General features: G+C 34.7%; 1 protein-coding gene and 1 long non-coding RNA gene across 2 annotated transcripts; both read right to left on the bottom strand.

Annotated features, from left to right (window-relative positions):
- Window positions 1-536: 536 nt before the first annotated feature.
- Window positions 537-1,075, bottom strand: LOC125478836. Its single transcript, XR_007259623.1, has 2 exons — window positions 714-1,075; window positions 537-571 (listed from the first exon to the last, which is right to left on the bottom strand). It is a non-coding gene; the product is annotated as an uncharacterized LOC125478836 (long non-coding RNA).
- A 4,787-nt stretch (window positions 1,076-5,862) lies between these two features.
- Window positions 5,863-10,416, bottom strand: LOC103950584 (mitogen-activated protein kinase 9). Its single transcript, XM_009361815.3, has 11 exons — window positions 9,899-10,416; window positions 8,943-9,351; window positions 8,735-8,862; window positions 8,509-8,568; window positions 8,245-8,394; window positions 7,882-8,037; window positions 7,617-7,754; window positions 7,453-7,526; window positions 7,068-7,172; window positions 6,689-6,938; window positions 5,863-6,303 (listed from the first exon to the last, which is right to left on the bottom strand). Exons 1-11 carry the CDS (start codon window positions 10,217-10,219, stop codon window positions 6,229-6,231), a joined length of 1,866 nt encoding a protein of 621 aa, XP_009360090.2. The 5' UTR covers window positions 10,220-10,416; the 3' UTR covers window positions 5,863-6,228.
- Between the last annotated feature and the right edge of the window lie 4,297 nt (window positions 10,417-14,713).

Below are 14,713 nucleotides of genomic sequence, written 5' to 3'. Positions count from 1 at the left end.
ACGCTGATGTTAACGTCGGTTTAAAGCGACGCTAGTCAACAATTAACTAAATAAAATATGCAAACTAGTGACGGTTTAAAGCGACGTTAGAGAACAATTAAATAAATAAAATATGCAAACTAGTGACGATTTAAAGCGACACCACCTTTGATAATAATAATTAAAAAAAAAGTCGAAATCTGTTTCTGTATTCGTTCTCAAATAATTATAACTCAAAAAAATTATATAATCGAAATAATAAATTTCAATTTTAGGCCAAAACAAACAATAATAAAAATAATTCAAAAGAAAAATAGTGCCATAATATACAAATGTTTTACATCTAACATTCCATATAATTTACAAAAATTCATCCTCCATGCTTTCCTGTGCTTGCCTTTGTTGAAGACCACATATTTTGTAGCTCCATAGTGCCATATATAATACTAGCAACTCCATGCTGCCATGCTTGCCATCAGATCAGTGCTCCAATACTTTACTACTTCAACATTAAGGCTCTAATCTCTATAGATTAAACTCAGGTTTTATACCTTTAAAAAATTATGGATCTGCGATTTCCAGTGTCCTTGCTCTTCAGATCCAACATGCATAAATACAAAAAAAACAATTAAAAACCAAGAAACAAAAATAAATTTTCAATTTAAGCATAAAACTATTTAGAATACAAAATAGAAACTAAAATTAATAATCATAATAATTTAAAAATGAACCACCTTCAAGCTCTTCCTCCTCGAATTGGAGTTCTTCAGAATGTTGATCTTCAAACTGGTGATCCAAAGCAAACGGGGAAGGAGTTGAGGAAAAAATGAAAAGGAGGAAGAAGGGGACGCACAGATGAAATGGGGAAGGAGAAGAAGAAAGTCTGAAATTGGGGGAGAAATGAAAGCACGGTTGAAATGGGAAAGAGAGGGGTTTAAATATGGGTACTTAGTTTGCGTCCGTTAAAACCGACGCAAACGTCTGACACTTTTTTTGAAATTCACATAGCGTCGCTTTAATGAAACTCGCGTCGCTTTAATGAAACTAGCGTCGCTTTAAACCGACACAAACTTCTGACACTTTTTGAAATTCACATAGCGTCGCTTTAATGAAACTTGCGTCGCTTTAATGAAACTAGCGTCGCTTTTAACCGCTTTAATGAAACTAGCGTCGCTTTTAACCGACGCCAACTTCTGACACATTTTTTGAAATTCACATAGCGTCGCTTTAATGACACTAGCGTCGGTTAAAACCGACACTAAGTCTCTCCATCCATTCAAACAAGCGGGAAATTTCCCGCCTAATATTTCAAATACTATAATTTTATATATATTAATTTTATAACCCTAAAAAATACTATAATAATTATATATATTAATGTAACAATTTTATACCCCTAAAAACTATAATAATTATATATATATATTAAATTAAATTTTAAAAATTGGTGACCGTTGGATCAGTTTCAATATACATACCATTCAATTTCTTTAAGTGTTATACATACAAAATAAATAAATTTAAATCTACTTAATAAATATATATATATATATACACACACCATTGAACTTGATGGGATACAAATTCTATGGAACTTTTCGATGGTTATAAAACGAAAAACTAATTTAAATCAATATGTCGCTTAAAAGCGACACTGGGTTTCAAAATATTTAAAAAAACTAATTTAAATTGAAGATCGAATTCATTCATTCTATTCATATAGGGTCAAGGAATGTAGCTGTAAAAAATCATCAAAATCGGAGTTAAAATAACCGTTAAATCGTGATTTTTCGTTTATAACCGTCGAAAAGCTTTGTCCCGTTACTTGATCTCTGAATGTTTGTTTTTTGTGATTTTTTGATGTGATCTTGAAGCATATGCAAACAAGTTTGACGGTTGGGATCGTTGAAATTAGTTTCGGAGAATTCGTATCCCATCAAAACAATAGATTGACTAATACTTAGAGTTTATTTATACTTTCATTAAGTATAACATAAGATTTTGTGGTATCTACTTGTGTAAATATTTTAATTTGAAGATCGAATTCATTCATTGTATTCATATAGGGTCAAGGAGTGTAGCTGTAAAAAATCATCAAAATCGGAGTTAAAATAACCGTTAAATCGTGATTTTTCGTTTATAACCGTCGAAAAGCTTTGTCCCGTTACTTGATCTCTGAATGTTTGTTTTTTGTGATTTTTTGCTGACGTGATCTCGAAGCATATGCAAACAAGTTTGACGGTTGGGATCGTTGAAATTAGTTTCGGAGAATTCGTATCCCATCAAAACAATAGATTGACTAACACTTAGAGTTTATTTATACTTTCATTAAGTATAACATAAGATTTTGTGGTATCCACTTATGTAAATATTTTAAATTGAAGATCGAATTCATTCATTCTATTTATATAGGGTCAAGGAATGTAGCTGTAAAAAATCATCAAAATCGAAGTTAAAATAACCGTTAAATCGTGATTTTTCGTTTATAACCGTCGAAAAGCTTTGTCCCGTTACTTGATCTCTGAATGTTTTTTTTTTGTGATTTTTTGCTGATGTGATCTTGAAGCATATGCAAACAAGTTTGACGGTTGGGATCGTTGAAATTAGTTTCGGAGAATTCGTATCCCATCAAAACAATAGATTGACTAATACTTAGAGTTTATTTATACTTTCATTAAGTATAACATAAGATTTTGTGGTATCTACTTGTGTAAATATTTTAATTTGAAGATCGAATTCATTCATTGTATTCATATAGGGTCAAGGAGTGTAGCTGTAAAAAATCATCAAAATCGGAGTTAAAATAACCGTTAAATCGTGATTTTTCGTTTATAACCGTCGAAAAGCTTTGTCCCGTTACTTGATCTCTGAATGTTTGTTTTTTGTGATTTTTTGCTGACGTGATCTCGAAGCATATGCAAACAAGTTTGACGGTTGGGATCGTTGAAATTAGTTTCGGAGAGTTCGTATCCCATCAAAACAATAGATTGACTAACACTTAGAGTTTATTTATACTTTCATTAAGTATAACATAAGATTTTGTGGTATCCACTTATGTAAATATTTTAAATTGAAGATCGAATTCATTCATTCTATTTATATAGGGTCAAGGAATGTAGCTGTAAAAAATCATCAAAATCGAAGTTAAAATAACCGTTAAATCGTGATTTTTCGTTTATAACCGTCGAAAAGCTTTGTCCCGTTACTTGATCTCTGAATGTTTGTTTTTTGTGATTTTTTGCTGATGTGATCTTGAAGCATATGCAAACAAGTTTGACGGTTGGGATCGTTGAAATTAGTTTCGGAGAATTCGTATCCCATCAAAACAATAGATTGACTAATACTTAGAGTTTATTTATACTTTCATTAAGTATAACATAAGATTTGTGGTATCTACTTGTGTAAATATTTTAATTTGAAGATCGAATTCATTCATTGTATTCATATAGGGTCAAGGAGTTTAGCTGTAAAAAATCATCAAAATCGGAGTTAAAATAACCGTTAAATCGTGATTTTTCGTTTATAACCGTCGAAAAGCTTTGTCCCGTTACTTGATCTCTGAATGTTTGTTTTTTGTGATTTTTTGCTGACGTGATCTCGAAGCATATGCAAACAAGTTTGACGGTTGGGATCGTTGAAATTAGTTTCGGAGAATTCATATCCCATCAAAACAATAGATTGACTAACACTTAGAGTTTATTTATACTTTCATTAAGTATAACATAAGATTTTGTGGTATCCACTTGTGTAAATATTTTAATTTGAAGATCGAATCCATTCATTGTATTCATATAGGGTCAGGAGTGTAGCTGTAAAAAATCATCAAAATCGGAGTTAAAATAACCGTTAAATCGTGATTTTTCGTTTATAACTGTCGAAATTAGTTTCATAGAATTCGTATCCAATCAAGTTCAATGGTGTGTGTGTGTATATATATATATATTAAGTAGATTTAAATTTATTTATTTTGTATGTATAACACTTAAGAAATTAAATCGTATGTATATTTAAGCCAATCCAATGATCACCAATTTTTTAAAATTTAATTTAATATATATATATATATATATAATTATTATAGTTTTTAGGGATATAAAATTTAATTTAATATATATAATTTAATATATATATATATATATACACACTTTATGTCGCTTAAAAGCGACACTAGTATTTAAAAATTATTAAAATAATGTTTACGTCGGTTTAAAAGCGACACTAGTATTTAAAAATTATTAAAATATATGTTTACGTCGGTTTAAAAGCGACATAAACATTTAATAACGCTTATAAGCGACAGTAAATCCGACGTCATGTTCAGTTAGTGTCGCAACTGCCTAATCCGCTACTATATTAGATTAAAGCGACACCACCCTCTGACACTATAGCCCCCTTTTGTAGTAGTGCGCTAGGTTAACAATCTTGATCTCTCCTTCAATTAAATTAATCCAATTTTTGTCAAGGCCAAAGTTCATGATTTTGTAGCACACATGCAAACAACATAGAACTTAGAAGCCATGTAAAGGACAAGTACAACATTAGGGTAGGTTGGGTTTCCCATATCTGATTTGTGATACACTTAACTCGACTATAGGTGCAAGCCGGATTCATGGCAATACCAAATTAGATGAAAAGGCTGCTCGTGTAATTGTTCATGCGGGGATTGCTGGTGAGAGTCGATGACTTCATTGCGATGAATTAAAGAAAGTTGAGGATTCCTATTGCAGTTACTCTCCGTTCTTTGAAATGGTCCGTCAGATCATCCCTGCTTCCGCCATTGGTGGTGTATTTACAGTGTGTGTGTGCAAGAAAACATTTATTTGTCTACACCACGGCGAAGTATATTTGGTGATTACTAATCAGAAATCGGAGTGGTAAGAGAAAGTTCGATGGAGGAGAAATACATCCCAGTGATGAACATATGAAATGATTAAGAAAATTACAGCAGTGGTCCTTCAACTTTAATCTGATTGGCGTAATGGTCTCTTAAGTCATCAAAACATGCAACTATGATTTTTTTGGTCAACTCCGCCAAAACTTCCATCAAAATGAGTCAGAATCACTGTTACAATCGGGTTAAAGAGGGATCATTACTAAAATTGTGATAAAGTTGAGAAACCATTGCTATAATTGAGATAAAGTAGAACCATTGCTACAATTTTCTCATTTGGTTTTTCATATTTACCCTTTAATTCAGCCTCGTGTGTGCTCATTTTGACGGAAATTTTGACAAAGTCGACAAAAATTATCATAGCTACACGTTTTGATAAGTCAAGGAATCAATGATCACAGATTTTTAGTTGAGAACCTATTATTTCGAGGATATTACGAGAAGACCAAATTTTCAAATCAAATTTTGTAAACCAAATGAGTGGTAGTTGATGATTAGATTATTAATTAAATATTGATTAACGTGCTTATTTTATATTGATGATAAATTATTTGGTTTGCAATTTTGGTTTAAAATTTTGGCCTTCCTAACGTTATCCTTATTCCAATTAAGTTAAAATTAAAAGACCATTGCTAAAATTTCCTCAAAATGATTAGATGGAAGCGGCTAGATAATTTTGCCATGTTACAAGTGAAGGAGAGGTTAGGGAAAAAACAGTCTATTTCTGTGCATTGGTTAAGAGAAATAAACCTTGCACCTAAGGTCCGGAGTTCGATTCCCTCTCCTCCAGTATATTTGTATCAAAAAAGATGCCCAGCTAGACAATATTGGTAGCTGACGTAATCATGGCACTCTCCCTGTAAATGCAAGCTGAGGTGGTAGAGCAGAGGTACACACCTATGAACCTGAGTTCGAATCCTTCTCCCCATGTCTAGATTAGTTCCGAAGAGTAGAATATTTCTTGTATAAAATACAAAAAATACTAATATTAATTTGTTCACAAGATAATAATATAAGTTGTATTTCCATCAATTTGTTTCTACCATACATATCACACAATCTCTAAACAATGGGAAAACAAAATACATTAATTTGTTGTCTTGTTCAAATATAAATAGTTACAACTTACAACAGAGCAATTTCCTTCCTATGCATTGTGGTTACACTTACACAATGAAGGAAAAATAAATCGAGTCCTCCTCCTCCTATACGGTGTTAGCTTCTAACTCAAGTAACTTGTATATATTTTTGATTTCGAATGTCGACTGTTACAGAACACCCTTTCTACTAAATACGGGGAAAGGAGGCGGACCACAAAGTTACACCTGTTTTTTCTACCACAGATCGATGAAGATGAATCAAGCGCGAAGAGCTTCAACCTTTTGTGTCAAACTATCAACTGACTCATCATTGATCTCCCCAATTGCTTCCTCCTGTGGGAAAAATAATGATTATTTCCAAAGGAAAGGGGTGATGTGCATCCATATAAGCATTTTATATGACGGATCCATCATTTTGCATCCGCTCTGAGCATCATATGTCAGTAGCCCGGAATGGATTGACTAAAACAAGAACTATAAAGACAGAAGCAACACAATACCATTACTAACGTTTTTATCACAATCCCAAACTTAATTTTATATTGTATCTGTTAATATATAAAGTGTGATTGCTCACTCAAGTTTGAGACACTTTGATTTTCAGACAACCAGCGACCTTTTTAAGTGTAACGGAGATCTATCACAAGATACTATGAAAGATGCCTGAGTCATGATCAAACTAGAGGAAGTGAGGTACATATGAAACGATGTTACTTACCTCCGAATCTTTTATTGGCTTTACACCTATGCACTTGGAAGCACTAATGCTGGCACTCTTCAATAGGCTACGACTAGTTACTGGTGTGTAGTTTGTCTTGCTAGGTCCATTTTGTCCATCCTCATTTAGAGTGCCATCATTCTGATCTGACCCTGGAGGACTCTCAAGAGTTGAGGCAACAGAAGCAGCAGTCCTTTCCAAGTCATTGTCTTGGCCAGCATTCTCATTCTTGGGTCCACAAACCCGCTCTCTGAGGAACAATATGACACATAAATTAAGATGAACTAACAAGGTAGAAGCTAGAAGCGATTTGATTTGTGCCTCAAGAGTCAAGACATCTAAATCAAACTTAGTCCTTAAATGCTTATCCAAAACATACCTGGGCAAGGAAGCATGTTGCCTTTGGAGTGGAGGAGTACTCCTTTCACCTTTACCATGATGCTCCTCGAGATGTGCAAACTGCCGCTTGAATCGATCAACACCACTAGAATTACAAAAACCGATGTTACAAGGTTAATAACTCCAAGCACCAAAAGTTTAGAATGGAGGCTTGCAAAGCGAAGTGGTGAATGGAAAACTACTATTATTATAAGCTAGTTCAACTCAAGGTTTTTGTTTTTGTTTTTGTTTAGGCCCAATGGCTGGAACACATAAACAGGAAGTGGCCCTCCCGTTTCCCATAAACCCCTCCCATGCATTGAGGTTCAACTGATTGAATAATCAAAAGAATGATTCATTATTCAGAAAATCAATAGGTTCCTCACCTAGGATACATAAAGCTAGTCTGATCTCCACCTCGGAGATACTCCTGCAGCATCTGTGGATGATACTCTAAAATCTGTTTCAACACAAGATTTGTTATAGCAAAAGTGAAGCGGAGGAAAACAGAAGGCTAGAAAGCAACAAGTATAAAACTTTAAGGCCATACCTCCCTATAGATTAACTCTCTAACATCATCTTTTGTCAATTTCCTTCTTTCAAACTCAAACTCAAGTTTTGAAATGGGTTGGGTGGACGGCTCACGGTCAACATTTGCCAAACCATGAAAGTAAGGATCAGCTAATGCCTGCAAGCGTAAGAATTAGGGATTTACGAGGTACTGTGATCCCAAGCAGTTTTGAAGGATGCATCATGGTATACAATATATGACATAAATGTTAAATGTTGCATGTACTCAAAGTATTTAACCTTACCTCTTCAGCTGTCAGACGATCTTTCGGGTCGAAGGCAAGGAGCCGCTCCAGTAGGCGAAGAGCCAATGGATCAGCACCAGGGAACTTATGTGTGAAAGGAACTGGTTGTTTTTTCCGCATGCTACTCAGGTACCTTCTTGCTTTTTCATTCCGAATCTACCAGTGTCATGAAAAAGAAATTATTTGATGTGATAAATAAGAATTTGGCAGTTACGTATAGATGGCTTGCTACGACAATTGTAAGAGCAGACTGAGAAGTTCAGTGGCAGCCTGCTAAAAGCTTTTTCTTAATTTGGCTAGCACGAAACATAATTAGTGTGCCTGTTGATGACCAAGTAGATTTATTAGAATAAAATAACTAACCCTTGCAATGGATTCTGCAGAAGGCGTGCCAAGCAAATCAGTCATGAGATCCAATTGGTGCACCACATTTTTACCAGGAAACAGCGGCTTGCCAGTGACTATTTCCGCAAATATGCATCCTATGCTCCAAATATCAATTGCAGGAGTGTACTGCAAAAATTATGGTCATAGAAATTAAATCTACAGTCAAAAATAAAGAATCCTCTTATCCTCCAATAGATACGTATATACAACATAAGATCTTAGAAATGAAGTGTAGCTTACTTTTGAGAAAAATGAACCACAAAGCTCAGGAGCACGGTACCATCGAGTTGCAACATAATCCTTCATAAAAGTAAGAAGCTTAGTCCACAAGAAGTATTGTTTATAGGCCTAGTATTTGCAACTTATAAATTAAAGAAAACAGCAACTTCTAATTAGCAACCACAAAAATACAGATTTTAGGAGTAGTGTGGTGACATGCAATGATTTGCATAACTGAACAACTTACTGTCCAAAAAATAGCAGACGGGGCATCATTGAAAGATACACGAGCAAGGCCAAAGTCGCATATCTTTAATTTGCAGTCAGCATTAGCAAGAATGTTTTTTGGCTTTAAATCTCGATGAAATACATTTGCTACAAGAAACAGAGGAAAATTAATTAATAGTTATCATTACTACAGCAAAAGCCAAAAGAAATGAACGCAAAGTACCAACCTGTATGAATATACTTTAGGCCACGGAGAAGCTGGTACAAGAAAAACTGATAATGTTCAGGAGTAAGATCATCATTTGCCTTAATAACTTGGTGAAGGTCAGATTCCATCAACTCAAAAACAACATAAATATCTCTGAACTCTCGTCGTGAAGGAGGAAGCATGATGTGCTTTATTTCAACAATATCAGGATGACGAAGCAAGCGAAGGAGCTTAATCTCTCTCAGGATCCTTGTAGCATCCGAAACATGCTCGAAAACATCATTAATTTTCTTGATTGCAACCTTTTCTCCAGTGTGCGTGTCAATTGCAGAACCCACAACACCATAACTTCCTTTCCCAATGACTTCCTGAACTTGGTATCGACTTGCCTCTCCATACTCGGTGAAGAATTCTGTTTCTAGATTACCCTGCATAAAGATCAACAACCATTATTTGCAATCAAAATATACGGGATTATCTATAAACAGGCATAGAAAGAGTAAGGAAACAACAGAACATTTTCATCCCTTCAAATTCCATCCATCGCTAGTTTGATCCAAAAATTGCTTTTTAAAGAATTCAAACAGAACTGCAAAAACTAGCACATTCTCAGGTTAATAAAAGAATTATCTTCGCAATGGGCTTATCGCTAAGTTGATTAAGAACATTCACTCTTTCATCCCCGAGGTCCCGAATTCCCCCTCCCCAATATCGTTGTATCAAAAGTCCACCTCTTTCTATCTCCAACACCGTCAAGTTCAAATTTTTTGGAGGTATCCAATAAATTACCCCATTAACAGTTACAATTCAGTTTTGATTGATGCATTTACCTAACCAATCAAATCCTAACAAAACAATCCACATTCAACCAAGCAGGAATCAAAAGCAAGAAAACCCAAATCAGATCAATACCCAGATGAACAAATCCTAAAACAAAAGAAACCCAGATCGTAAAAAAAAAAAAAAAAAAGGAACCTTCTTCTGTGAATCCATGGGGTGAGCAGCTGTAAAGTCGGCCCTTGTGGGAACTCTGATGACCTTCAATCCCGAAATGTCAAAGTCGTCCTCAACCTCAAACTCCAACTGCTGTTGGTTCTCCCGGCCTCGTTTTTGTTCCCGCTGATGAGAATCGGACGGTTGGGCGCTTAAATCGGAGACGTGGCCATGGTTGTGATCATTGCCAAGTTTATTAATTTTGTTGTTGTTGTTGTTGTTGTTATAATTATGATTAGTATTATAAGAGCGACGTTGAAACCAGCGACGAACACCCTCCACCAGAGTAGCTCCACTCCCCATATACTCTGCCCGCTCTCTCTCTCTCTCCTCTCTCCTCTCTCAGCCACACAATTGCAGCATTGCCTGCTTTCTCTCTCCTCTCACGGCACTATTTCCTCGGAGATTTTCTTTCGGGCCCGATGGTCTCTGTGTAGAGAGAGTTTTGAATCAGATGGCGATGGATCGCAACGTCAATTGTCAGGTCTTTACCAAGCTTTGTATTTTCGGAGATGGGTATTTTTCTTTTATGTATATTCACACATTATATGAAGAAAAGTTTAACAAAACATTTCTGATACTGTTCATTTTTTACAAAAAAATCACATTTATACATTTCTTTTGTGTTATTCACTATACCTTTAAAAATGGATTTTCATTAAAATGAAAGGTTTTTTTTACTTTTCGTTAGTTTTCCTTTATATGAAATCAATTGGTAATTCAGAAAATTTTGAATTTTAACAAAAAAATTATTTTACTTACAATTAAATAAGAATTTGTTTGTTTGTCAGTGTTTTTAACATGAATGTAAATGCTTTTAGTAAAAATATTTTTGAGTTTCAATTCTAAAAGTATTTGAAATGTTTCCTGAAAAAAATCGAGATTCACTTACATTTTTTTTAAAGAATAATTTTAAAAATATTTTCATCAAAAGCATTTTCAACTATTTTAATAGTACTTTCAAACTAGCCTTAAAAATAACCTATGCTATAATATCAAATGACTCACGCCATTCCCTAATAGCTATATTTTAAAAATTGTCATGAATATGACTGAAAAATTGTTTTGTTTTAAGAGTGCATTTTTTCTTTTTTCACCACAAGAGACTTGGAGGGTGGCCAAAAGAAAAGAGGGACTGAATTTTAATGTTAGCTAAAGCTAAACATTTTCTTTTATTGTTTGTTCTAAAGGCTAAATTAGCTAACAACTATTCACAAAAGTATTTTAATTATGAGTTATAGCTAGCTTTGAAAGTGCTTAACATAAGCCTCGTTTAGAAATATTTTTAAAATGACGGAGGATGGTGACTGTATTTCTATTTCAAAAGCACTTAAAGTATTTCTACAATAAGCACCACCACTTAGCACTTCTAATGTTTTTTCAAAATTTACTTGCATTTTTACTAAAGATTTTCATAAATGTTTTCAATCATTTTAAAAGTACTTAAAAAAAGGAGTCTATAATTGGTAAAGGTTAGTTGATGTGTGTTAACATTGTGTAATATATTTGCTATTGCTAATCTATAAACTTTGAGCTAGACTCAATAGGACTAATTTATAAAAGACTAATGCTAGAGAAATCAAAATTTTAGATCATATTTGTAAGTTATATAACATGTTACTAATAAAAAATAAGTACGTTGATTAAAACTTAGGAAAACAACAACAAAAGAGTTTTAGAACATCTCTAGAGGTAATATGTGTATTCTACAAATCAAATTGATTGTACAATTTTCGGCTATGACTTGAATACAGTTATCTGATTAGTTTTCTATGCGTTAAGACCTTGCTCAAGACTGTGAAGTGCCTTCTCTCACATGGAAGAACTCCGATCGTAGGCAAAATTGTTCTGATTGCCATTACCTAATTACTTGTTTCTAACAACTACATGGTGAAATTGATCCAATCAATTTAGTCCATTGTTTCGTTCTGTACATATAATTGGTGCTAAGTGCAAAAGCAGAAACAGAGCTCGATTGCAAGACCTACCGTCGAGCAGGGACAAAAGTCGTAGTAGCCTCATTAGACCGTACATTTTTCTTAAAGTAGGTTTTATTTGTAGCAACTTCCGTCGCCGTCTTTTTCTAGTATTGGTTTGAGGGTATGCTTCTTGCTTATATAACATATATACATCTAATGCATATTGTTGACCCTAAAAACTACCAAGCCTACGTGGCGTGCAGGCCGAGCAATTAATAAGCTAACTACGTCATTCGATTGTGTGAAGGGCGTGCCAACTCGTCGGCCAAGTTCGGGCGGGAAGTCAAATGTGTTGATGTTGCGTTAAGTGTGCTGCTGACTTCTTGATCTTGCAACTGCGGCTAAGGAAGGAACATGTCTCGCCCTTCAGGTTCTAGAGCCCGAAGACAAGGCTGCTAGTCTTGCGAAGTTTACGGATCGTCGGCGCCTGGTTCGGTTACAGTGATTATATTCGTAAGAGTATAAGCATGTCGAACTAATACAAAACTATATGAACACAAGTACTCAAAAGAAATGTATGTCTTGATAGTGAATGTGGTTCGGTCGTCAGAATGCCAAACTCTAAAACTTACGTATGAATACCCAATCATAAAACAACTCGCCAATCAATGTGCCGAGCCCAGTAATCTGTAACACCTCACTTCGTCGAGAAGGCTAATGAAATGACCTCCGCCAATAAGGATTCGAAAATCCTTCTCAATCAAGACTTGGATAGGTAATCAGTCGGTCTTGACGCAATGCTATTTATCCAAATTGAAGGTGCTTCGCAGTCGGCTGATTCTATGGCAACAATGCTGCTTATCCAAACTGAAGATGTTCACCGGTTGCCTTCACAGTGCTGTTTATCTAAATTGAAGATGTGTTGGCGAAAAAAAAAAAAACAAAAATCTCAAGGTTGTTGAGAGGTTTTGCATAAAGCGAGGGTTTGCGCAGGACAGTTTGTGTGTTGAATTGAAGACTCTTCTTGTTGCCACTGCCTCTGTATTTATGGGGACACGCCGACTTGGTCCTTGAATATTGCACGAGATTTTTGGCGTGGATCAGACTCAACCAAATGCATGAAGTTATCATGCAATTATCCAACCAATTTAAAATCTCCATCATTATCTCCTTTTCTTCTTATTTTGTCCATCATTATCCAAGTATTTGATGATCTCCACGTGCTGGAACTAAGGCATGCAAATAATTAGCATGCAAGTTTATCTCTTAGCCATGCATTTCAAACCGAAGCATCACGGCAATCAACTCATCTTTCCACCAAATCTGACCAGGTGCAATCATGCAAGATCAAAAAGTTCAAACTTGATCCCATCTTTCCCATCCTTTCAAAGCCCACAAGTTCCAATCTGATGCAATTTGTCCAACTATATTCTTGGCATCCTGCCAAGGATATTCAGGGGTGCTCTTTATTCCACCATCACTTTATAATTTTATCCATGCATGCATTATAACCTTCAACCGTCTAAGTGAACTCCAAATTCATTTGTTTATTAATTATCACCATACTTTAAATGGATAATAATCAATTTGCAGCATACCACTTGAATCTGTTAGTCAACCAAACTGATCACACCCACACAATCACACGCCAAACATCCAAAATCAACTTGAATTGTGCTACCGTGTTTCCAGCTTGGAGATACATATCTCATCTTAATTATCATTAAAAGATAATTATGATAAAATTCATAATATTGTCCTTCAATAATAACAAAACGATCTTCACTCTTCGATCCGACTATGCTTACTCAATCACCTTGATTGCACGGGCTGATGATGTAATTTTGGATCTAAGCACATATATATGCTTATGCGTATATGTGTATCACATTACTCCAATTCCAAAAAAAATTGATACTTTATGACTGAAGTACTAGAAAGACATTGGATCAGGGTTTGATTGGGGGTTACTAAGATTATCAGTGCTCTTTTACCTTTCACTTTCTGGTCCTCCTGTGCGTTTTGACGTTTTAGGTGCGGCCGGTATCCTTTCCCTTGAACCGAAGGTATGGAGTTCCCAGGAAATCATTTCACAAGTCGTTAACCTGCAGTGATTCCGCAAGTACCATCCCAAATGGTTCTAATGCTATCAACTAACTCATCAAATATGAGTATCGGTAACAACGACCAGGACAGACCATTGTCGTCTTCAACTGTACCAGATAGTATAATTCATTGCCAGAGGGTGGTCGTGGTGTAAGAACTTTGAAATACCAAAATACTTGCATGTGATAAAGTGATGAGTGCGGGTATACCTACTGTCGAATTCAAATTTTAGGTTCTACTCAAAGACTCTGGATTTCCCATCTTCAAGGATGCAGAGGAGGGTGGCGAGCTGTTACAGTTATATATATATATATATATATATGAATACCAAAGGTTACTATGATATCCATAACTCATTCATTTTGGGTTCAGTTGAAGAAACCAACTTTTGTTTAACGTGTGGATATCCTTTTGAAAGAGTCTCTTTAGCTTAAAAGAACATGTAATGTTGTTGCACATGTAAATGTCATTTCGAAGACAAAACATAGTCCAAAAATATAATTTCTCTATAATTTTTTGCACAAAAAACAGTAAAAAAAATCTCTTTGACAACTTACTTCATTAATGCGTTTCACTTGGCTTGAGCTAATTAACATTTTAACTTAATTTCTTCAATTACGACGCACATGTAAATATCATTTCGAAGACAAAAGATAGTCCAAAAATATAATCTCTCTATAATTTTTTGCACAAAATAGTAAAAAGATCTCTTTGACAACTTACTTCATTAATACGTTTCATTTGACTTCAGCTAATTAACATTTTAACTTAT

This window comes from the organism of the source record quoted next, unplaced genomic scaffold, assembly GCF_019419815.1.
Source record: "Pyrus x bretschneideri cultivar Hongxiangsu unplaced genomic scaffold, Pyrus_bretschneideri_v1 Contig27, whole genome shotgun sequence".
Taxonomy (NCBI): Eukaryota; Viridiplantae; Streptophyta; class Magnoliopsida; order Rosales; family Rosaceae; genus Pyrus; species Pyrus x bretschneideri.
Note: the sequence above shows the minus strand (reverse complement) of the source record. Positions and strands in the feature narration are given on the sequence as shown.